Raw genomic sequence first — 25,100 nt, 5'->3', positions numbered from 1 at the left:
CCAGAGTCCATTGTTGAAGACTGTCCTTTTCCACTGAGCCTTTGCCCCCTGTCAGTGACTGCATGTGAAGGTCTCTTTCCTTGATCTAGACACCTGTATGCACCCCAGCATTGGTCCATTTACACAGCTCCATGCATGGATTCATTTTCAGAAGGGGAATCGGCCTTGCTTTCCTGGGATAACCCTGCTTAATTCTGATGTCTTATTCTCTCGGTAGGATGCTAGATTTTGACTTGCCAATACTTTATTGAGCATATTGTATCCATGTTCTTAACAGAAATAGTTCAGTTAATAACCAGTACTTTAAATTTTTCTCTTTATTTTTGAGAAACTCATACACATGTAAAATGAAATATGATCTTATTTCCCTTGTATTACCCCAGGTGTACTCTCCCCTCCAACTTTATGCCTTTCTTTTTTATGACCCACTAAATCCAGTTAGTGTTGCCCATATGTGCGTGAGTGTGGGGCCATCCACCAAAGTATGGATATCCTAACAGTGGCCACATCCTTAAGAGAATGAGTCTCCTCTCCAGGCTCTATCCATTGACAACAGTAGCTCCTCAGGGTAGGGTGGAGCTTGGAGCTCATCTACCCCGTTTGTTCTGAGATTGGTCTGATTTGATCATGTGCAGGTAGCTGGGGCTGCTGTGAGCAGCTGTGGCTGCTGTGAGCTCGTGAGTACAGTGGCATGGTGTGTCCCCACAACAGCACCCCACAGCACTCTCCCCCATCCTCCAGCTCTTAAATCCTTTCCTCCTTTTCTGAGATGCTCCCTGAGCCTTGAGTGCTCAGTCTTAAACCAGATATCTGTATTAACCCCACCACCTCCAAGAATCAGGGATCGATACTGTTCCTGGTTGATGTCTTTTTCTGGCTCTGCTCCTGAGGTCATGATCCTCTCATTTCATACCTGTTTTCTTGGGGAGCTGGTGCTGATGTTTCTTCTTTCATCATAAGGTAGGAATCCAAATTGGACTCAGTTTGGTCCTACAGATTCCATCTTCAGAAGGTTTAAAATTACAATCACTACCTCCTTAATTGTAGGGTTATTCTGGTTTGTAGTTCCACTTCGGTGTGTGTGTGTGTTCACTTTGTTTTGTTTTGGGGGGGCATCGGGAGCCCAGTACTGGGGATTGAACCTAAGTTAAGTAAGCACTCAACTACTATAGGACCCACCTCTCTTTTCACTTTGACTTGAAGATGGGGTCTCACCTGGTTGCCCAGGCAGGTCCTGTACTCCCTCTGTAGTTCAGGTAGGTCTTCAACTTTGGATCATGCCTCCCTGGCCTTCATGAGTCACTGGGATTACAGACCAACAGGCCCAGTTTGGTCTTAATATCTGTTGATCACTTTTTGAGGTACCTCACGGCCTTCAGTTGGGTGAATACACTTCTTGGGGTTTATTCTTCTCCCATAGGATCTGTGTCCTGTGTGTCTACCCATCTCAGGTTATGTATGTGATTGTTTAACATGTGCTATGTGTCTGAGCAGGACTTTCCCCAAGTGCTTTTGTATTCTCAGCTCTGACCACAGCACCTAGAATGAGGGTAGACTTCAGGAGTCATGTGTCATACAACACCAACTAGAAAGTAGCTGTTGTGATGGGACCATGATATGTATGGTCAACAAGGCAAAGCAAGATGGGTACCACAGAGGTGGGTGTTCTGCACAGTAGGGGTTAGGTGATGGTGGTACTGATTTTGTTTTATTCTATTTAGGGGAAAAGACTCAAATATTAAAAAAAAAACTTTAAAAATCATTCTGAAACACATTTATCTTATAATGTAAGAAAACTCCAAAGGAATAAATTTCAATTAATCAAAGAGTATAAATAGGGACACAACGATCTCTTGGACTTTTTAAAAGAAACTATAATATCTTTAAGGCTAAGCCTACACATTTAAGCTAGATTGAAGATTGATTATTGTTGATTTTTATATGTGATATGAACAATGTATAATATCCTACAATGGGACAGAATGACATATACAAAACTTCAGTAGTTTGTGGGTTTTACTAAATTGTCACCATTCACTGAGGCTGAATGTCTTTATCTGAAGTCATTCCCAGAACCACCTTATCACCCCTTGAGGTCTACCTTGTTCTTTCCCTGGCCTCCATCCACCTTGGTAGACATTTCTCAGTTTTATCAATTATTTCAAGCAACCATTTTCTTGGATTTTTCTCAATCTTCCTTTTTCTACTTCCATTAAGTCCAACTTCTACCTTTATTATCTCCCTTTCAGGCTGTTTGGGTTGTTTTCATTCATGTCTCTTAAGGTAGGGGCTGAAATTGTTAACATGTGACTTTTCTAACACAAGTGTTGAATACTATGAGTTGACCTCTGGGTGTTGCTTTAGCTGTATCCTATGAACATCACTTTTTTATATTATTTTCATCCTATCCAGTGTATTTTTATATTTTTCTCACTGTTTTTGTCTGTTGTAGAAGTAGGTTTTTTACTGTCTGGATGTTTAGAGACTTTCCTGCTACCTTTTGATTCAATTTCTAGTCTAAAAGTGTAATGGTCAGAGAGGTAATTTGTCTGGTTTTATTTATTCTACATGTATTACATCTTGTTATATGATGCAGGATATAGCAAACCCTCTCTCTGGATCAGTGATTTCATGGGCATTTGGAAAGGATATGTGTTCTGGTACTACCAACAGTAGCCTCAAAAATGTCTGTTGTTCTGTTGGTCGGTATGCTGGCTAGTTTTATGTTAACTTCATATAAGCTGGAGTCATTGGAGAGATAAGAGCCTCAATTAAGGAAATGCCTCCATAAGATCAGGCTGTAGGCAAGTCTGTAGGGCATTTTCTTAATTAGTGATTATTATGGGAGGGCACAGCCCAGTGTGGGTTAGGCCACCCCTGGGCTATTGGTTCTGGGTTCTGTAAGAAAGCAGGCTGAGCAAGCCAGTAAGCAGTACTCCACCATGGCCTCTACATCAGCTCCTTGCTCCAGGCTTCCACTCTGTATGAGTTCCTGTCCTGACTTCCTTCAATAATGAACAGTGATAGGGAAGTATAAGCCAAATAAACTCCCCCCACCCCCCCACTTCCCCAAGTTACTTTTGTTCATGGTGTTTCATCAAAACAGTAGACAAGTAACTAAGATTATGGATCTGTTTCTGAGATGTTTGTTCTTACTGATTTTTTGACATCCGGCTTTATGAGAGAGTGTTTGAGTACTCAAAGGTAGTTATGAGTTTCTCTAGTTCTCCTCTCAATTTTGCCAGTTTGGGGTTCATGCATCTTGGACCTTTACTATTAGGCTCATAGACCCTTGGAATGGGGACATTGCTTTTTTAAACTTCCCCCTGGAAATATCCTTTGCTTCTAAGGCTTCTTAATTCCATATTAACTGTCCTGCCGTTTGTTTTCTTTTATCCTTCCTGTGGCTCTCGTTTGAAGTAAGTTTCTGTTAAGACAGTGGGTATTCCTGCTTTTATTCATGCCAAGAGTGTCTGTCATTCCTTTAAGATTTATTTTTATTTATGTTTATTGCACATATGTGCAGCTACCCACAGTGGCCAGAAGAGGGTCCATATCCCATGGAGCCAGAGTTACAGATTGTTGTGAGTCATCTGACCTGGGTGCTGGGAACCAAATTCTAGTCCTCTGAAAGGGCAGCAAGTGTTCTTAATCCCTGAGCTATCTCCCGAGCCGTACCAGCCTTCTTATTGGTGTGCTTACATCATTTCTACTGGATGCAGTTACTGATAGGCTTGGATTCGGGTCCATGTGTTCCCTATTTCTTTGTACCTTTTCTATCCTCCTCTCATCTGGGGCTGTTTTATCAACACTAAAGGTTTCCATTTTGTTAGTTTGCTTTCTTACTATTGCTCCTTTTAGTAGATGTTTCTCCTGTCTGCTACAGAGATTGCAACACTGATTTCCAGTCAACTTAAAAAAAATCAACCTTTGGCCATCTTGAGTGGGGTGTAGAAACATGAGGTTCCCCCACAGAGACCCTCATAGCTGAGGAATGAAGAGAAGCAGGGTTTGGTTCCAGATCAGATGGACAAAGCACACTGCTCTGGTCACCTCTCACCACAGGTGTAGGACCTTCTCCCCCAGTGTCCTAATCCGTCTTGTGTCTTACGCCTGGGTATGTCGAAAGCTCACTCTGTGACCATTGGTACTTGCATCTGTCAAATGCATTGCAAAAAACAACAAAAAACAAACAAACAAAAACCTCCTTAAGAATCAGTAGTCGGCTAGCCCTGTGCTCCCTACCTCTCCTACCCTGCACATTGCTGATTAATTGATGGTGTGGGGCAAGGAACTCTGGTTCTCCTGAATGCTAGGAAAGTGCTTTATCCGAGCTACACCTCCAGCCCTTTCTCACTTTTCTGAGACATGATCCTACTGGATAGCCCAGGGTCTTTCAGCCTTCTCAGTAGCTGGAATCACCGGCTTGTTCACCATATCTGGCCATGCTGCTGGCCTTGTGATGGCCCCAGGTTCCCTCTGGTGTCTCCTCCTTTCTCTGAAGATGGGGACTCTTGGCAGTGGGTTATCTCAGCTCTCCTCTTGTACCTGAAACCTTCCTGTGTTAGCTTCATTCCTGGGGACGTTTTAAACTCAGAATTCTGAGTTGGCAGTGCTGAAAATGATGCTCCTGCCCAGTGTCTCTGCTAGAAGCCCATGGCCATTCAAATCGCTGCCCCTTGCAGAATGAGCTTTCTCCTCCGGTTCTCTGTTTTTAGCATCCAGCAGCCTGGGTGGGATAGACTTGAGCTGAGCTTCCCGGCATAGGTCCTGTTTACAGTTTACTCTGCTCCTTGGAAGCTGTTCTTTAAATTTTGTTTCCATTCCACACTTTCTCTACTGCTACTGGTAATCTAGCAAGAATATTAGATCATTAACCGTGTCCCATGAGTCCTCACAGTTCTTCTTGGGGAGTTTTGTTTGCTCCAGGTAGAATTTCTCGGAGCTTGGGTAGGGATGCTCTTGGCTTGTTTGCAGATCCTTGACCTTTCCCTCACATACACTACTGTCGTACAGGTCCCATGAAGAGCAGTTTGTAAGTCAGGTTATTGACTGTTCGGGCTACACTTTCTTCTTGGTCATTCTTGTGAGCTTCTGTTTCTTTGCTGAGACCTTGTGTCTCCCATTTGTTTCAAGAGCATTTCCCCTTCCTGCAGCAGCTCTGTGACACGTTCTTTCAGATTTTGTCGAGTAACTCCAGCTTCTACATCAACCTCATGTGGCTTATCTTTCCCTAAGCATCAGCATGAGCTTAGTAACTCTGGATTATAGCCTGATCATCCTGAATATGAAGAGCCATGGCACATGCCAGATAAGTAAATAAAATCGAATTTTAAAAAAACTTCTCCTCCACAGTCTCACAGGTGCTTTCCAGTTCTCAGGGATCCCTTTTCAATGCCCTTGAAACAGAGTTGGGGCTTTGTTCAAGTTCTGCTGGAGACTCCTGGTGCCTGAGCTCAGATCCAGCCCAAGCAGCAGAAAGACAAAGGGAAGGAAAAAGCAAGAGCTTTTACCTACCCTCGCACCTGTTGCCACCAGAAAGGGACACAGCTTCCTTGGACCACCACACCCCAGCACCAGTACAGCATTTGGGGGGGACAGTGGAAGGACAGGGACTTGGTGATTCCCCTCCTGTTCTGGCAGTTAAGGGGCTCCTTTCTCCCCAGGGCAGGAACTATAGCAAGCCTCACCTGAGATGAAAGAAAAGCTGTAACTGCTCATCATCTTGCTGATGGTGTGTCGTCGTCCACTCCCCCACCCCCACCCCCACCCCACCCCCGTCGGCTGTCTTCTGATGACGTCACAGCCCTCGCGAAGCTACTGTCTACATTCTGCCAGGTTCCGAGAAGGTTTTTGGTAGGAGGGACCAGGTGCAGTGTGCCACCACCATCTGATCTGGAGCCAGAGCTCACTTCCTTTCGTCTCCGTATTTACGCCTCATTCCTCAAAAACTCACCCTGGCTGCTTCTGAAGCTTGGCCATTGTGAGTACAAATGGCTGTGGCCTATGCCAGTTCAGTAAAGACCTTACCCAGCTACCTGTTGCTGCCAAGGGAACAGTCCCTGGGCAGGACCCTGTTTGTGGTAACTGTGCCTCTGCCTTCCTTATAGCATGGCCCAGGATGAACTCAAGGCTCAGTGCTGAAAGATGGCATCTCCTATGGGAGTCAGGGCTGTGTGGTTGAAGACACCCCTCACCATGCCCTTGGACATATAAGCCAGGTTCCAGAGGAAGGTGCTTTGGGGTACAGTCTGGGCACATTTTGAAGGCCAGACCTATGACCATTCCATACTCAAGTGGCACATGATAGAGACCTGGGATGTCAAGGCCACCCCTGCAATGATTGGTAGAATGGAGGGGCTCAAGAAGTGAGGTGGGCAGAGGCAAACCGCTGCCTCCACCACCACATCCCCAGTGTGGAGTCTCCCTTATCAGAAGTAGTGGGGCTTCACCAGCTGAGTCCAGGAGAGGAGATGACCTTTCCTTTTAAGGCCAGGCTTCGCACTCACTTAGCATATGTCTAAACTCCTTGTGTCTACAGCACAGCACCGCTTGGATGATCCCCAGTCCGGGTGGTATTCGATAAATAACTCATTTTTTTCACCTAGGTGGCTTCACTGTATGGACAGGCTACCAGAGCCATGTCCTTCAGAGAGGGAATCTGAAATCCAGGGCAGCCTCCGGCAGAGCCTTGACCCCAGCTGCATCAGCAGGACAAAGTCCTGGGGCAGAGGAGCATGCTGGAGAGAGGAGACATTCAGAAGAGGCATGAGAGAGGGGCAGGCTTGAAGGACACCGCACTGTGGCATGCAGAGCCCACTCCCCACAGCACTGGGGTTGCTGGCTTACTCCCTGTGGAGAGCCACATGGGAGAAGGATGCATTTCAGTGAGTCCCTCTGGACATGACGTGGCCAGCCACCAGGATTTATGTGGCTCATCCACTGTCAGGAATTGTGGTTTCCATTTTTACACTGAACTCACGTGAGCAGATTCTCCTACATTTGAAAGATGGTCCTTAATGCAAAAGCGCCAGCCCCCTCCCTGCGCGTAAGTGCAGAGCAAATCTTGAGTGGGCCCAGGTCTGGCTAAAGGCCTGTCTCTGAGAGCGCCTTCCACTAATTAATGCATTTGCTCCTTACAGAGTGAAGTAGGGTTTTCAGGTACATTTAAAAAATGATGTGCTTGACTATATAACGCTGCTTTCTTTGAGCCACGCTGCCTAGTGTAGTGGTTCTCAACCTGTGGGTCACGACCCATTTGGAGTCAAATGACCCTTTCACAGGGGTTGCATATCAGATATTTGCACCATAATTCATAACAGTAGCAAAATTTCAGTTATGAAGTAGCAATGAAAATAATTTTGTGGTTGGGGAGTCACCACAACACAAGGAACTGTATTAAAGGGTTGCAGCACTAGGAAGGTTGAGAACCCCTGGGCTGTGTGTTGCCCTGTGTGAGTTGTAGACTAGTTAAGAACTGGTTACCAGGATTGAGGATGCAGCTGCATTGGTAGAATGCCTGGCTAGGATGCACAAAGCCCTGGGTCCAGTCCCCAGTATGTAAAATGGGATATGGTGATGGGCAGGCCTGTAATTCTGTACTTAGAAGATAGAAACATAAGGATTGGAAATTCAAGGCTGCATACCAAGTTCAAGGCCAGTCTGGGATAGATGATAGAAACAAAGTTTCCTTTGATAAACTGATAACTGACCCTGGTGCTATCAAGGTGGCTCAGTGGTTAAGAGCACTTGCTGCTCTTCAGGGGGACCCAGGGTCAACTCCCAGCACTCACAACAGTTGGCAACTTCAGTTTCAGGGGATCCAGTGCCCTTCTCTGGCTTCCATAGGTGCCAGCCACGTATGTGGTGTGCATGTACATACATGCAGGTAAATACACATACAAAATAAAAACAAGTATTTAAAAAACTGAACATGTTTGACCAACTATCCTGGTATCTAAACACATGAACTTTCCATTCCAGACACTTTACTACTTAGGGAGAAAGATGCTCGGTGACCTGACAGTCCTTGGTCAGAGCCCCGGTGGCTGGGAGCTACCACTGTGTAGGTGCCACTGTTTGTCACAGTCATACCCGCTCCGGTCCCGCTCTCCCTTGGTTTAATCCCAGCAGGTTTATTCTGGAAAACATGAGCCACAATCCTGACCCTGGGCCACAGCACAGGCACAGCCCACCGGGTCCGCACCCTCGGAGGAAGGCAGGGCAGCTCCTGCTTGGGGTGCTCCCTTTGCTCCCTCCAAGGGCGGCTCCTTGAAGCCATTCTCTGAGGGCCTGGGCCTGCCTGCCTTCTCCTCCTCCTCGGCCTTCTTCCTTTCCTTTTCTCAGACAACAGTAACAATAAGTATGATTAGCAAGGTGATTTCGAGCCCCTTTCAGAGGACAAGACGGTAAACAGAGCTTGTTTGCCTAAGGAAACCCTCCCAGCACCCAGCCACTCAAACTGCATGTGTTAATGAACCCAGAGCCGTTAATGCGGTTTCTTCAGTTAAATTGATTCATGAATTTTGAAGAGAACATTATCTAATGAATTTTCTTTGAATAGAAAGCAATTAAAAGGACAAATCAGTCTGATTAACCCCAAAGTCACCCTCCTGCCACAAATGCTGTACAGTTTGAAATTATATCATAAAAAAACTAGAGCACATTTGCTGTGTCTGTGCCCTCTACTAATCCATGTAAATTAATGAACAACAAAGTTAATTTCTTTGATGACCCTTTTCTAGTATCACCTGGATTATGCTGATGTTTAATTTGCTTAATGTTATAATAAAGACTAAACAGGGTTTTTTTTTTTTCTCCAGTGAAGTGATTATCATTCCTTTCTGTTAAGAAGTGATTTTTATTATTTAATGTGTATGTAAGGGTGTGTTTCCTTTAAGGACCAAAACACACTCTGCCAGCTTGGCACCAAATGTGGCCGGCACTGTGGGGGACACACTCCCTGATGTCGTCCCTGCCCATGGAGCCCTCCTCTCTCTTGTTCCCCTCAGGAACTCCTGCTCCCAAGTGTTGGAGCCCCAGAGACAGAGGATGTGGCTTGGCCTCCACACTCCCTAGCCCGTGTGTCCCCTCTGAAAGACAATAGGAATCACTTCACACCAGACACCTCCTTGTGCCTGGGCAGCTGCCCTACTCAGGGCCCATTGCAGGGAGTGATTCCAAAACCCAGAGGCATCAAGGGAGAGGATGGCCATGCCTCACCCTCCCTAGTCATTCTGCTGCAGCACACAAAGTGCATGCTGCTTGATGCGGCTAGTCAGAGAACATGGGGAAAGATGCTTTATTTTCGCAGCACTGTTCAATCAAGATGCCTGCAGCTGCCTGCAGCCAGGGTCACACCCCCCCCCCAACCTGGGCATACTGGTGGAGGCATCTGGCATTCAGAAAAGCACTGGGGTTAGTCCTGCTGGCTGCTGGGTGTGGACAGCTAGAGAAGGGCCCCCTCCCCTCCCTGGAGATGTCCTCTTCCTGCATCTCACCTGAAGTTGGCAATGAACCAGCAGTCCAAAGGACTTCCACGTAGGTGGGCCAGCAGGGGCTCCTGCGCTTGCTAATTGAACTGTGTGCAAATGCTTGCCTGCCTGTTCACAGAAAGAGCATCACACACACAGCTCCACCCGGAACGTGAGGAGGGCGGACGGAAATTAAAGATGTGGGAAGCCTTCCGAGGCCCACCTGCTTGGTGCCTGATTCACTCTCGGTTCTCCTTGCCTGCGCCTCCGTGACAGGGTGCTGTGTGGAAGGCTGTGTTTTAATTGAGTATAACACCTCTGTTTGTGCCATTGCATTTTCTGCTGGAGGACTGGCGGCTATTTATATCTGAGCTGCCGGAGCCGTTTGTCCAAATCACGTCATTCTGTTTTCTTTCTTTCAGATTCATTCACCAGACAGGTGCTATGGAAGCTGCTGAAGGTTGTGAAATTTGGAGAAATGGTTTCTTACCAGCAATTAGCAGCCCTGGCAGGCAACCCCAAAGCGGCTCGCGCAGTAGGAGGAGCGATGAGAAGCAATCCAGTAAGTACCGCAGATGGGCAGCAGGCTGGATGGATACCCACCCTTGCTGGGCCTCGAACCACTTTGGGAGCCAGGCGTTGTTTGAATAAATGTATTTCAGAGGCCAACTATGTGGCTCGGGGGGAGGGGGGGACAGCTCCTGAGAGAGGGACCCTTGTGTCCCAGGCATATGAGCCTTTGTCATAGCAGCCCCTACCGGAGAGGAAGAAACCTGGAGAGGGATGAGCAGACAAGAAGGCAGCGTGTTTATTCATTCACTCACCGCTGGATGCTGCCCATCCTGGGTGCCCATTGAGTAGCAACATTCTTCCATACCCTGGAAAAACAACTGTACATCCAGAAGACAAGAGGCCTGCCTATGTGTCACCAGCCTCCTGAGGTTTTGGTGAAGTAGTACAACCCTATCTCCCTGGTACGGTGAGCCTAGAAGATGTGACACTTTGCATCATAGATGTCTACTGTCCTTAGGTGTCAGCTCCCCAGGGAATGGCCCTTCCCCCAGAACTCATCAACATTTATTTATGTCCTTCCTGCAAATCTGTCAGAGTTTATTGGGCGCCAGGTTCCCAGCCCACAAGAAGGTCATACTTTTAGAGACATAGTCCCACATTGCAGTAGGTGTTTTGTCTCCCCCAGAACAGCCAAGGGCCAGACTAAGGCCCTGCATCCTGCATGCCTATGGGCCTTGTGTGGGCAAGAAGGCATGCTACCCACACAATCTTCAGGGAAAGCCCACACTCCTGCCAGGCTCCCTGAATGTCCCGAGCACCTTCCCCTGTGCCAGTATAGATGTGCTGGCATGTTGATAAAGCGTGCAGGTCTCCAACATGACAGAAAAATGCCACCTGATCAGAAGTGTACCCTATCTGGAAGGGACATTGATGAATCCGAGTGTCTGAGCCTCCTTTGATGGGTGGTAGTAGTTGTTTCAAAAGGAGTTTCTCTGTGTAGCCTTGGCAGTCCTGGAACTCACCATGTAAACCAGGCTGTCCTCGAACTCAGAGAAATCCTCCTGCCTCTGCCTCCCAAGTGTTAAGATGAAAGGGGTGTGTATCACGCCTGGCTCTGAATATGGCTTTTGAGGTCTCTCAACAAAACTTTTCTCCTGCCTTTTGGTAGACCACGCTTTCTGAGCCACAAGTGGATTTGGAGTCAAATCATTAGTCTTCTTTCCTTCTTTATTTTCCTTCCTTCCTTCCTTCCTTCCTTCCTTCCTTCCTTTCTTTCTCTCTTTCTTTCTCTGTTCCTTTCTTTCTTTTCTTCCTTCCTTTCTTTCTTTCTCTGTTCCTTTCTTTCTTTTCTTCCTTCCTTCCTTCCTTCCTTCCTTCCTTCCTTCCTTCCTTCCTTCCTTCCTTTCTTTCTTTCATTCTTTTTTTAAGACAGGTCTCTCTATGTGGCCCCGGGGCTGTCCTAGAACTCTCTCTGTAGACCAGGTTAGAACTCATAGAGATACCTGTCTCTGCCTCCTGAGTTCTGAGACTAAAGCCATTTGTCACATGCCTGGCCATGAGGTATTAGATTATGTTTTAGACAAAGAGGCAGCTCCAGTACATTTGTTCTGTGGCTCCATTTAATGCCCAGAAGAAGAGAGGAAGCCAACACCCTTTCTACCCTCCTGCTGCTGCACCCTTGGAGCTACTGTTTTCAACACACACCATCCACCCTGGACTTCAGGGGTGTAGGTCTCTCTGCATCACCTTCACCCCAAATCTGAGCCCCTCCTGAGGCTGAGGAAGGGGCGTGGACATTTCCCAGGTGACTCCTGCAACAAGATGAATGATTTGGTGTTTATCTACACTCAAGTTGGGAACCAAGTTGTCTTGTTTTGCGAAGTTTCCTATGTGTGCTCACACGAAGATGAAGATGGCCTCATCAGTGGGCACCAACACCACAGCTTCTGTTCGAGTGCAGCTAACATCTGTGCTTTAAGAACAAGCCCTGCTGTCCAGTGCGCCCATGGGTAAACATACCATACCCACTTTTTGGATGAATCCCCATCAAGCACCCCTGGAAACTGGTGTGAGGAGGGGATACTGAGACTTGAGTGAGAAGAGGCCTGGACAGTGATAGGCTCTGCCTGCTGCCCATGTTGGTAGATGTCCTCAGCACCACTGACAACAGGGCCCAAGATGGGGGCGGCTATGTGTGTTCCCTTTACCCCAAAGCTGCCAATCTGGAATAAGCTCATGGAGAACAAAGTTCTCATGTTTTGGCTAAGCATTGCCATTTGTGAATTTGAGAGAAAGAGCAGAAAGGATGTAGAAGGCTCCAGCCACTGGAGACTTCATCTTGTATCATCCCTTTGGTGGCTGGCAGTAACCAGGGCCTCATGCCGTCTGGTCTCACAACTGGCCGTTGCTGGATAATCCATCTCAAGAATATGAGGTGAGTTTTGCATCCTGGAACTCAACTTCTCCCAATTTCCCCAAGTGGGACTCACTGGCCCTGCCAGGAAACAGGGCAGCCTCTGGAAGGTGCCACATTACCCTGAATAAGAGATGCCCGGCCCTGAAGACTCTTCACACACACACACACACACACACACACACACACACAAAACCCCCTTCTGCCACATCCTCAGACACAATTTGCTAAATGTAGTTCAGAGGCGATCAATACAAGCTCAGGGAGTTTCCCACCTTTTTCTAAACAAACACATTCCTGAGGAGTTAGTTTATTCGCAGATTGCCATGAGCACCGATGACCCCCGAGTCCTGTTCTGCCATTCACCCAGATGGCTGTTGATAAAGATTTAGCATCATGTTCTGAGTGTCAGGGTTGTCAGTGGAGCTGAACCATTTGACCAGAAGAAAAAAACGCGCCAGGAGCTATTGATTACAACTTCTCGGTGTCACTTGTTCACCAGGATTTAGGTATTGATGAGGCTGCGAGTGAAAACAAGCTTTCTCCCTTGTGGCCTCTGCCCAGAAGAACAAAGGCAAAGTTGGAAAAAAAATATTCAGCCACTTCCAGAATCAGAGGGATTCCATTATCGATTGCAAGCCCCCTTCATGTTATTTTTGTTGGAGACAAATCTATGGGTTTGGAAGTTTTATAGCAGTTGAGAAAGGGCTTGCGTGAGTGATGGATCCGGGTATTGGACAAATTAGATTTCACAGCATGAAGATTTCAATGAAGCTGTAATACCATGGGCTCTTTGAGTATTGATAGCAGTCACATTGCATGCAGCAGGGGCCGTCAAGAAGAGGACAGCCATGATACGGGTCCTTCTGATATGGCCATGGAGCCCCAGTAAATACCTACTGCTGCCCTGACATGAAGCAGGGTCCTTTTCTAAAGGTGACCTGTGTGAGTAAGTCACCGGTCCACAATGCACTCTGTGCCAGCAGCCCCTCCACTCTGCGTGGATCCACAGAAAGAAGCAGAGAGAGGTGTGCATGGCACTCACTTTTGTGATCCCATAATCCATTGACACATGAAACAAGTCGAAGCTGGGAAGTCAGATCTGATATCAAGTAGAATGGTGGAAAATGCATCTAAATGTCAGCAAGGCCGGATTGAGTAGCATGCCTGCATCAGCCAAAGCTAAGGCTTGGCATCTTCTCACAGTCTTCTGATTGTCACTATTGTATTCGATTTGATAGATAGATAGATAGATAGATAGATAGATAGATAGATAGATAGATAGATATAGATATAGATATGTCACAGTAATGTTCCATTCTCAACACCTTCCATGGCTCCTTTCAAGGTCAAGGTCAGATGCTGTCATCCACATACACCTGGAATTCCACTTCTCACCCCATGCTGCTCCTGTGTGCATGGTCAGCTCTCTCCTCCCTGATTGTCATGCCAGTAGTCCTTAAAACTACTCATAGACCACCTCTGTACGTGTCATCATAGTAGCCATGGGAGTCAAAGCAGGATAAGGTCTGTGAGGTGTTGGAAAGTGTGTCCCCATCTCCTAAGCTTTGTTGTGAAACGGCAGTGGTCCACAGGTCCACAGATGGTCAGCTGGCCCTGTCAGTCACTCTTCAAGAAAGGCAGTGTCCACAGAGCCATCAGGACGACAGGCAGACCCAGACTCCTGCTGGCTAGAACCTCTGCTTTGCCTCTTATTAGCCAGGTGCACTTAACGTGAGTCTGGCACCCTTGACCTGGGGTGTTGGAGGGTTTCTGGGGCTACCTAAGGAAACCTCGCATTAGGCATAAAACGCACCATATCAGAGGTGAGGGCGAGAATGACCCCATCTGCTGGATCATGTGTGTACACCCCATCAAGGAACACACACAGCTCTGCAGGTGAACCGTGTGGCTGAGAGCATGGTGGCGACCACAGGGCTCTCCATATGGTGACACTATGTAATGAGGAAACAGCACTGGAGTACACAGGTTCTGAGATACAGAGCTCAGTATTTCAGATGCCTATTCCAGGCAGCTTCCTCTAGATGGTCAGCTGGCCAGAAGCTGGCCACTGTGTCCCATTCGCTTACCATGGTAGATAAAAAGGGAAAGGGTGTGTCGGGGATAGAGATTGATAGGCCACAGGGAAAGAGGGAAGAAGAGGGATGAGATGTGGGTGGTACCCAGCAGCATGTCGGTAGTCTTCCCACTGAGCCCTGCAGGAATAGCTGGGTCTCACCACAGCAGAACACCCAGAGCAAAGCCTGTGCGTGTACCTGAGATAACCTCAGACTTGCACAACTGCTGTGTACATTTTCTTGTGTCAGGGCAGCTCAGAACCTTCCAGAATGAGCTCTGAACCTCCAGAGCTAACTGAAGCAGATGCCCAGAATTCAGGCTGTGTTCAGTAACAGTGGCCATCTCCCAACAGCAACCACTGTAGGTGTATCACTACATGTGTTCCCTGGGCCCTGGTCATGGCAAGCTCTGTGGGCTGCTGGAGCCATGGTGGCTGTGTGAACTCTCCTTTATCCCTCTGGTTAAAGCTCTCTTGGGATCTACTTGTTAGGATTCCAATGCTAGAATAGCCATTGAATCCACAGCATTCTCTGCAGCAGGAACATAAGGCATGCCTTGATAGGGCAGGTGTGTAGCCATCCTTGGCAGAGTGGAGTCATACTGTTTACACAGTTGCCCAGGGAGAGAAGTTGGCTGGGGCAGGGGGTCCACTTGTGACTCCAGCCACTGTGCATTTCCCAGGTGATGTCCATCTTTTTCTACCCATGCTCTGAACCAGTGAGGTATGAAGGTATGAGGACACCAATATATTTCCTTATTGGAAAGAAAGCAAGATTGGACGAGATAGCACAGTCTTGATGTCTTTGCATTGATCCCATCACCAGGCCTGCCATCTCTGACCACACATTGACCTCAGATGGAATCCAGAGTACAGGCAAAAACCTTCTGCAGACACGCTGGCTGTTCCCAGGCCTTCCCTCTCTGCAGACACGCCGGCTGTTCTCAGCCCTTCCTCCCCTACAAAATAGAGGCAGATGAAGCCAGAAGTGTCTGTATCCACAAAGCAGAGGAAGAACCTCAATCGCTCTCCAGCCTGCACAGATGATAGACCATGGAGCCTCAATCCACGTAGCCCAGCCACCTCCTTAGTGACCTAGGTAGACATTTGTCAGTCCCCTGTGGACCACTGCTGAAGTAAACATACTCCCTCTGCAGAGACAGGCATTCCCTCATCCTAATGACTGGAGATCGAAGAATGCAGCCTGGGCAAGGTCACAGCCTTGAGGTTACAAGTTGAGAATCAGAGTCCCTTTGGTATTAGCATTTCCCTAGAGCCAAGCCCGCATGGGCTCTGGCATCCAGATGTTTTGGAACCCAGTGAAGATGTCTACAGGTTTGCATGGTGCCGGGCATGGGAAATGATGAGCCAGTTATTAGCAGTGGGCTCATGAGATTACAGGCCCCTATTTTTTAGCTTGTCAGAGTCAATAGGAAGAAACACCCATGTTTGATAACTCACTGGAAGCGTTCCCCAATTCTTTGATTGGTGTGGCATTTTGCAATAGCAGGTGACTGGACAAATGGCTCAGAACACACCACAGCAAAGCATACACATATCTGGACACCATCATCCTCGGCACCCCCGACAGTCATCTTCTCCTTATAGGCTTGTTTCCACTAAGAAGGGGCCTCCCTTAGAGTAAACCTATCATTTTAGTGTAGAAGACCAGCAATGCTTAGTTTTACTCACACCGTTAAGGACTGGAGAGCAGCCTGGGTACCTCAGACCATCTGAGTTGGGAGGCCGCAGCAACCCTGATAAGGACTTCCTAATCTACAGGCCTTGTTGGGATACAGTGACCCACTGATCATACCTGCCACTGGATGGGCTGCCAATGGCAGTGTGTCCAGGAGAAGACAGAGGTGCCTGAGGATGGCAGAGCCACTTTTGTAGAACTCAGAAATGCAGTTTTAACTTGAGGAGGTGCGCATGATAAATCACTCCTCGGATGCAATCCGGTGTCGTCCTCCTAAGCCTTGATATGAAGACTCCCATATCCCACACATACCTCAGAGCAGGTGTTCCTCCTCCATCCCCCCAAGGATACAAGGCCTCTGTAGGGTGCAAAGTAGGGGTACCGAAGAAACCAGCATGACCACCATGCCAGCCGCCTGCTAACTGGAGATCTACGTGGTGGTGCCAGACAGTCACAACAGGACTTTGTCAGTAGCACAGAAACCTCAGCCTAGAGCCAGACTGATGGTGACATTCCTGTTTTCCAGGTCCCCATCCTCATCCCCTGCCACAGGGTGGTTTGCAGTGACGGCACCATTGGCAATTACTCTGGAGGAGGGCAGACCGTGAAGGAGTGGCTTCTGGCCCATGAGGGCATCCCGACTCGACAGCCAGGCTGCAAGGGCTTGGGTCTGACTGAGACCTGGCTCAAGCCATCCCGTGGCTCCACCAGCTCCAAGCCATCTGGCCGGAATTGAGTAACCGTTTGAGTGACACACCGATGTAACGCGGTGTCGGGAGCGGATGTGTGGCGGTACCACTATATTAAAAGAGCTCGATGTGTCCTGGGGGACTCTGTGTGGCTGCCCTTTCTTGTTTCTGCATTTTACAGCAGAATGAGTTCAGACGACCCACCCTCGTGTATGTCGTCGGTTCCCTTCTCTGACATGGTTATTGTTCTGTTTTTAATGCCTATTAAAATGGGGGTGAGAGTGAGAAAGGCCTTGTGAGCCTTAGGGCCCCTTGGCATGAAGGGAGAGGCAGCTGGCACCTGCAGGCAACAGCTGGCCGCCCCAGACTATCCACACTGCACAGCTGACCCCACCCTAGCAGGACCCCCAAGTCATCCTTCAAGCCGTTTACCCTGTGGAGATGGCAGCCTCCATTCAGTTCCTAACACTCCACCCTCATTGGCTGGAGGAGGGACGGGCTAGGAAGTAAATACCTTGTCGAGAGTGTGTGTTGTTTCTATGCCTGCCAGGAAAAGTGTCTTGCATCCACTGTGGCACTGTGGTCTACAATGATTAGACCGGGGGGGGGGGGGGGGTGCCATCTTCCAAAAATGATTTGGAATGCTGAATAGCACATGGGACATGAATTTGGCTGGGCTGGTGCCTGTCTAGGCATTCAATTCACCTCCAAATTCCAGCTGGTTTTGCGTTCCTTGACTTTGAATGCTCTGGGTAGGGGGTGGAAGGGACATGGTCCCTCCTGGGAGCCTCAAGGACCAGGAACCTGTAAAGGTCCCAGCACCCTGTGTTGATCTTGTACATTCAGGATCATATACAGTCATAGTAGTTAGCTCACACTGCCCCCCAGCACTGGAGACTCTGTCCAAATCTGCCATATGGCACCTTCTGATGCTTTACAGTTACATCATCCTTCCAGTGTTAAAATTCACTACTCCTAAAAAGTGAAAGGAAACTTTAAAATGGCATGTGATTGGAGGAATGAACCACCAACCATGTAGCAGAAAGCTAGGTCTTCTGGCAGCTTCTCCAAGAGCAGAAACCACTCGTATCGTCCAGTATGGAAACACAGCCTCTCAAGGAACTTGCTTTGATGAGCTCGGTACTACATACTACCTTAGCACCCATGAGGACAAGCCTCAGGCCTTTCTCCCTGGTTTCTACTTTATCATGTCCCCACAGTGGCCACACTAACTCTGGTATTTTTGTGAAGAGGCATTATGAATGCCACACTTTCTGAGCTTGCTCATCACCCATCATCACAAAGCAGAGTAGGTCTTGTTCTTGTGCTGAGTCCCGTAACAGTGCATTTTCAGGATAAGGCTGGGCGTGCACACTGGCGTCCTCCCATCTGGCTTCACCAGGGCCCTTTCTGCTTATTTCCTAAAAGGATCATCTTTGTCTGGCATGGCCAGCAAGGCACGTGGGAGGGGCTGGGATACCTTGCATCAGGGTAATGCCGCACACCGATGTCTCTCCAGCACCAGGCGGTCACCGCATGGTGCCTTTGTCTTCTTCCTCAAGCGAGCATAATTCTTCTCAAAGAGCCTTCTGGGTCCTGCAGCCTCCTGTGCCTTGTGTGTGTGTGTTCCAACAGAGGGCACTGTGGCTGCAGTGTGCTGGGGAGACCCCGGCCTCCTCTCTGCTTAAAGAGGAGTTGGAAGGTGGGCGTCAGAATGAAGTCAACTGCTTCTGAGCAGGTTCTCCACCCTGCCGTGCCGTCCACCAGGCCCGTGCCTTGTACGTAGGCCGCCTGTGCCTGGGTGGCCCATATAATGTGAGCTTTCCTTGTGATCTCTACATTTCCAAACAGATCCGGGCTCTAAGAGGAGCCTGGGGCTGTACAGACATCCACGGCCGAACCCCCAGCATGGGACAGCCGCATGCAGCCAGGACACCAACCCCATCAAAGCCACAAGGGCAGCCTGGCAGCTCCAGGTAGCCCTGGAATGATGAGCAGGCGTGTTTGGGCCTGCCCTTGGAGCAGTACGAAAGCCGTGTCTGCTCTCCTCTCCCAGGGTTTCCTCGGCGCTGTCATAACAGGTTCATAGATGCCCCGAGGTAGCCGTTGACAGCAGCAGGACTCACCGCAGTGACCGTGTACTGCTCCAAGGATAAACTCTGCAGAGGCTGACATGAAACGCCAGCACGGTCGCCTGGAGCCGCTCTGGCTCAGGGTTGCAGCCGCAGCTTGTGAAAATAAGAGGAAGAGGAAAGGCATAAAGAATTACAAAAATATTTTCCAAATAAAAAGAAATGTTGAAACAAGAACGCTGTGTTCTTTGGCCTTGGCCCCGGGTCCCTGTCACCTATCGAGTCTCCCTCCATGCCCTGCGCTCCTGTGCTTTGAATGCTGACGCGCGGAGGCCTGTGCAGCATGTCAGCTGCTGTTGCCGAGGCTCCTGCCAGCCACCCTGTCGTCTTGCCACCGCCATAAACCGTGGTGGCCAAAGACTCAGACCTCACGGACAGCAGGATAGATAGATGCCTTTGGTCATCTGAAACTTGGAAGTGGGTGGTTTTCTCCCGGTGAAGAGGTGTTTTTCTTCCTTATGAAGGACATATACACCACCCACTTAACCCATGTCCTGTGGCCCTATCAAGTGATAAAGAAACAATGTAAGTCTGACTTATTTCCTGCCCAAAGTAGGGAAACTCCAACCTGGAGCAAGGGCAGTCCTGGGTCTGGAAGCCAAGTTCCTGTAAGAAGCATTAGAGGATAAAGGGGTCGTTCTTTAAGGTTATAAAAGCAGCAGGTGAAGACAGTGGGTACTTCCGAGGAGATGACAGACTTGCATGAGAAGTGACTGGATGAGTTTCTGGAATGATCTTAGGGGCTAGGAGATCCATACTCCTTGATGTCATCCAGTATACGTCTCTCTTCCATAGGTCCCACTCCCTACTACGGCCCTGTTGCCCTAAGTCTCCTTTTTATAAGGGGCCTAGTGTACCTAGCATTGCAGGACAGCCTTCCTGGACGAGCATGCGCAGAACAAAGCCTCAGAGCAGGTGGTGGCAGTGACAGTGGGGGGTTGTGGACCATCTCTGGACTAGTTCCTCGGGGTCTTTGGCAACTAGATAAAACACTGCACATATTCCTTCTCTGATGCTGGATCTAGTCCTCAAGAACAAAATGTCTCTATGGGTCTCCATGCTATCACAGTGATCAGGGAATGGCAGCCGAGTCTGTGTGGATCCTTTCTTTCCCTCCAGGGCATTCCAGAGACCCCAGTGCTCTCTTGAGTTCAGACTTGGCATGGTAGGACTCTGGAGTGACAGACACGTTGGCTGATTGTGGGAGCCAAAGACTTTTATTTTCCTCTGAATATTTTCCTGGAAGTCCATTCAAGAAGCTAAACCCTGCGCAGCTTCCTCCTGTTAGGGGAGATGTCTGGGTCCCTGTGTGTCCTGTTTGCTTGTGTCTCACAAATACGTCACAGAGGGCAGGTGGGGGCCCTTGAGTGGGAAACTAAATTTCTTTGGTCTCCTCCAAGCTATCTATGTCTGTCCTTTCTTTTTGTGAACACTGAATTAAAGTTTGCATTGAAGAATCTAGACTTAGCAAAGCACAGAAGGTCTCACAGGATGTAGTTGCAGCTGTTGGAGAGGTAGAGGCAGGAGGATGGTGATTTGAAGGCCAGCCTGGGCTACATAGGAAGGCCTATGTCTTACATATAATTTAAAAAAAAAAAAAAAAAAAAAAAAAAAAAAAAAAAAACCCTTGTGAGGCAGAAGCAGGCAGACTGGAGGCCAGCCTGGTCTACCTAGCAAGTTTCGGGCTAGGGAGGAGTGTGCATAGGGAGATGTTCCAAAACAGCAACCAAAAGAATAAAAGGGAAAAAATTGAAGAATTAAGATCCTGGCAATTTCACAGTTCGATAAAATTAAATGAGATTCTGTAAAAGGCTCCTTTTCTGTGCCATTGTCTGTCTGTCTGTCTGTCTGTCTGAAGCAAAGAGGAAGTGTCAAATGCCAAGGCAAGAGCCCAGAGAAACTGTAGGTTCTGACATGGCTCCAGGTGACCAAGGGCAGGCATCCGGGGGCCTCTGCATCCCGGGACCCCATGGCTCCAGCTGCTGACAGATGGAGAGCGCCTGGCCTCCATCACATGGGGCCTCTCCAACAAGGGTCTGTGGTGGGATTGGGGGCCAGAGTGGATGAGGAAGTAGGAAGTGGATGCTGGGCCGTGAGGTGCAAATTGACAGCAGGACCCAGGCTGACAGCGCCCCTGATTGATGAGAGGACACTGTTAACAAGCCTTTAAAGTTTCTCATTAATGTTTTTTTCACTGAAGAGAGCCACAAGAAAAAAATTCCACATGGACGGTAATTAAGATCGATCCTGTACAGTATGGTGCTGGCGCTGGTGGGAGCCTTTAAAAAGAAGAAAGCGAACTCTCCTATTAAACACTCATTTTCAGGCTGCCAACTTCTGGGTTATTGAAGCCTCATGCCATGTGCGGGAGGCACATTTCGTGGACTAGGATGGGCCTCACAGGGAACCTCTTTTCACTGAGGACACAGAGCGGAGCCTCCACATTTTCATTGCTGTGATCTCTGATTCAGTGGCCCAGGAAAGGAATGATGTACCTGAAGGTGCTGAGTGACAGCGGCCCCTAGCCAGTCCCGTGGAGTGTCAAAGCTGACCCTGCGTGACATGTGTGACGCTCCAAGAGACTCGGACGAGGTTAGGAATAGTGCCTCTCCCCTTGTGCACACAGGAAGCTGCAGCCCAAGTCTCCCTGCTGTGCCGCACGAGGTATATGTGCCTCCAGGTCAGTTTGTTGACTTAAATGAGGAGGTACCCAGCTGGAGAGGATGCCAGTGTCCAAGTGCTCAGTGCTGTGTGGCACCGTGGAAGTACTGCTTTCGTGTTTTGATTGTCATGGTTACAGTGCATGCGTGAGATTTTCATAGGCTATGGAGGAGATGGGAGGCATGTGGACTGACTCACAGTGGAGTCTATCAGGAGGCCCTCCAAGTGGAACTTGGCCTTAGAATCTCCCATTCTTGGGCCTCTGTAGGGTGCTGGGGTCTAGTCCATAGGGGATGAGACCATTGTCAAGGCCTTCATGCCCAATTTCTAAGAGACAATGAACATTTCTGCATCCAGACCATCCCACCAGGCTAGCAAGACTCGTGGGAATCCTGTCAGCAAAGGTGACTCTGAAGCCCCTCCATCCTGTAGTTCAAGGTCAGCCCATGCTAGCACATGAGGCTGAGCAGCCAGCCCCTCACTTAACACCCACTTGCCTGGTCTAAGCAGTTGTCCCTAAGATGGCCCCTTCCCAGTTGCCAGGACATGAGGATTCTCACTGAAGTAACCTTTCTTGTTCCACCATGTTGGGCCAGTAAGGAAAAGGCTTTCTGGAATACAGGCAGCTACTGTGTGCCACAGATTTTATATGGTGACCTCCAGTGGCAGGGACGGAGCTCTCACTAGAGTCCCTCCCCTCAGATAGGACCCTGGGAAATAGCTGAACTGTGGACTCCACCCAATGCATCAAGGCTCCTTGAAGGAGCCTCAGATCAGGGGAGTGGGTGGAAGTGGATGGAAGAGATCCATCCCTTCATGCCACCCCTGGAATGTTCTGTAGTCAATTCTTAGAGAAAGGCTATGGGCTGGGAGTGCATACCACTGACCCCATCTGGACGTCTTACCCGGCTGTGAGGTCCTGGACCAGAGCAGCCCCACAGGCTCTGCATGGCACATATAAAGTGCCACTCCAGCAGGTGGGACAGTTTTTGGGGGGTCCCGTATCATAGTTAGGCAGATCTTACTAATGCCACTCCAGTGGACCCTCAGCAGGCTTCATTTTCCTCTGGAGCCAGGGGCAGACATACCTTCCCCAAGTCCACAGAAACTGTGGTAAGGTTGTAGCCCCACATGCCTGGACTTTCCATTTGTGTTGTCCTGTTCTCCATCTGTGCCCAAGGGTGAGCCAGGACCCAATCCCATGCTGACAGTGGCCAGAGACTCTCAACACCCTCAGATAGCCCATATTCTTGTCTTGGCTCTAGGTTGCCTGACCACATGGCCACAGCTGGAAACACTACCTCTGACTCCCATCAGACCATCACACCCTATGGCCTTGTCTACAGGGGACCATGTCTGTATTTCACCTGAATAACTCTTTTTGGAAAGAACTCTACAGTATTTCCTCAAGGTCCCCACCCAGGGAAGGCAGCAAGGATCAGATGAACCAGGTCTATGGGGAATGCTGCACTTCAGGCCTGACCTAAAAGGCAGCAGCAGCTAGCACACAGCGGTAGTAGCTGTGGAACTTTTTATTCCTGGGGCTCCTGTGTGTACCTTGCACGGGGGGGGGGGGGGGGGGGGGGGCAGCCCCTCTGCCTTTAGGCCAGCCTTGGGCATGGGCATAGACCTCAGGCTAGCTCTGTACACAGGTCAGGGCTCTCAATCCAACTCTGCTCTTGGGCTCCAACCCCTGTGACTGGATCTTAGGCAGGATTGTGACCGACAGAACCAGATGCGTTCCAACAGGTACAGCCAGTCCCAGACCTTCCCAACTCCATTATGTCAGGTCTGGCCAGCATCTCCATGTCCAGCTCAAAAACCCTGCAGAACCTGTTATCTGTATCCCAGAACTTCCCCAAAGGACCAGGACCCTGGATGCTTTTCAGCTTGAGAAGACAGAGGCACTGAAAATTTGTCTAGAATTAAATCTAGAATGGCCTAACAAGTGTACAAAGGAACCATGGGCATTATTGGCTGTTGGTGATTCTGAAGACTATGGAAGGGATCTAGGAGTCTGGTTACCCCACATATAGCCTGGTTGTTTTCAACACCTCTTAATGATGGCCTCTGTAAGCTGAGCATTCTCCTCACAACCTTACCTTAATATAATGGCTCTGGACAAAAGCTCAAGCTGTCAGTCCCATCCTCCTAAGAGGATGAGGTCATCTTTCTGACTCCCTGAGAATAGTTAGGTGATAAGATGGGAAGGATCCTCAACCCCAGTAGCCCACCAAGGTCCTTGGTGTCCCTGTCTGTGAGGCTGTGATGACAGAGCATGCCTCAGGTATTGCCAGAGCCAGCAAAAGATTCCCAGAGATCAGAGACACCAAGGATACAAGGGATAATGGCAGTCATAAATACAGTCATAAGAAAATACAGACAGACACCATAGAAATTCTTTTTATCAGATAAGGAAATGGAATCAACCTAGTTATCGATCAGTGGGAGTAGGTATGAGTCTACCTGGAATGATAGGAGGGATGCTGTGTGACTAACTGGCTTTTTCCAGTGTCACAGGAAAGGGCCCATCCTACAGAGTGGTAAGTGGGAGACGACAGTGCAGGATGGTGTCGAGGGGACTTCTGATCATGAACACCGAATAAGGCTTTGAAGATTCCAGTGGTTGTGTCTGTTGCTCATGGCCATCTCTACGGGCAATTTTGCCTTCTTCGTACCTAACCGGCCATGCCTATAAGTATGACTGTGCACATAGTCTGTCATTCTGTGTGTGGAATCTAGGGGAAGGGAAAAAAGGGAGAAGCTTCAGTTTTGCAAAGAACACTAGGTAAGGGCCAGCAAAAGGTCTCGGAGAGTAAAACACCTGCTTCTCAAGCCTGATGGTCTGAGATTGTTCCCCGGAACTCAAGTGGAAGGAGAGAACCGACTCCCGAAAGCTATCCTCACCTCTCATAGGTACCACCCACACTCACACACATCATGCACGTACAATAAACAAGTACATTTTTTTAAGAGAAAGAAAATTGGTAAAGCCATTTGCAGTAATAAAAGCTGGTGATTCTGTGTACTCTGGAGACTGAGGCAGAGGAATCACAAGTTCAAGGCTTACCTGGGCTACAAAGTAAGTTCGTGGCCAGCCTGGGAAACCTAACTATCTCAAAATGAACAAGTAGGAAGAAAGAGGATATTGGAGAGTGGTCAAGCACTTTCCAAACCATCAGAAGGCCGGGTGCTTCATGCCCAGTACTACACAGACACATGAGGACCTGGGTCCATACCCAGTAACCCTTCTTGCTCCCTGCCCCCCTACCCCCCAACACACTAAGAGAAAATGCTGGCGAGAGGGAGGAGTGGTATCCGTGCATTGCCCACAACCACTGCTCTCTACCTGGAGCAGCAAGAACCACAAAGCGTCCCAACTGAGGGCTCCAGCTTTAAACAGCTGATGGGATCTGGACAGGAGGGATCTGGTGGAGGAAGAC

General features: G+C 48.8%; 1 protein-coding gene across 3 annotated transcripts in view; it reads left to right on the top strand.

The window, feature by feature from the left end:
• Positions 1-17,006, top strand: part of Mgmt (O-6-methylguanine-DNA methyltransferase) — a 243,948-nt gene extending 226,942 nt beyond the window's left edge. For all 3 annotated transcript variants that reach the window (XM_028869097.2, XM_037209596.1, XM_037209593.1), the window contains exons 4-5: positions 9,896-10,035; positions 16,702-17,006. In XM_028869097.2, the coding sequence (XP_028724930.1) occupies positions 9,896-10,035; positions 16,702-16,911 (350 nt within the window). In that variant the 3' untranslated portion in view covers positions 16,912-17,006. The remainder of the gene's footprint in view (positions 1-9,895; positions 10,036-16,701) is intronic.
• The last annotated feature ends 8,094 nt before the right edge of the window (positions 17,007-25,100 follow it).

Source organism: Peromyscus leucopus, chromosome 1, assembly GCF_004664715.2.
Source record: "Peromyscus leucopus breed LL Stock chromosome 1, UCI_PerLeu_2.1, whole genome shotgun sequence".
Lineage (NCBI taxonomy): Eukaryota > Metazoa > Chordata > Mammalia > Rodentia > Cricetidae > Peromyscus > Peromyscus leucopus.
This window is presented reverse-complemented; position numbering and strand designations above follow the sequence as displayed.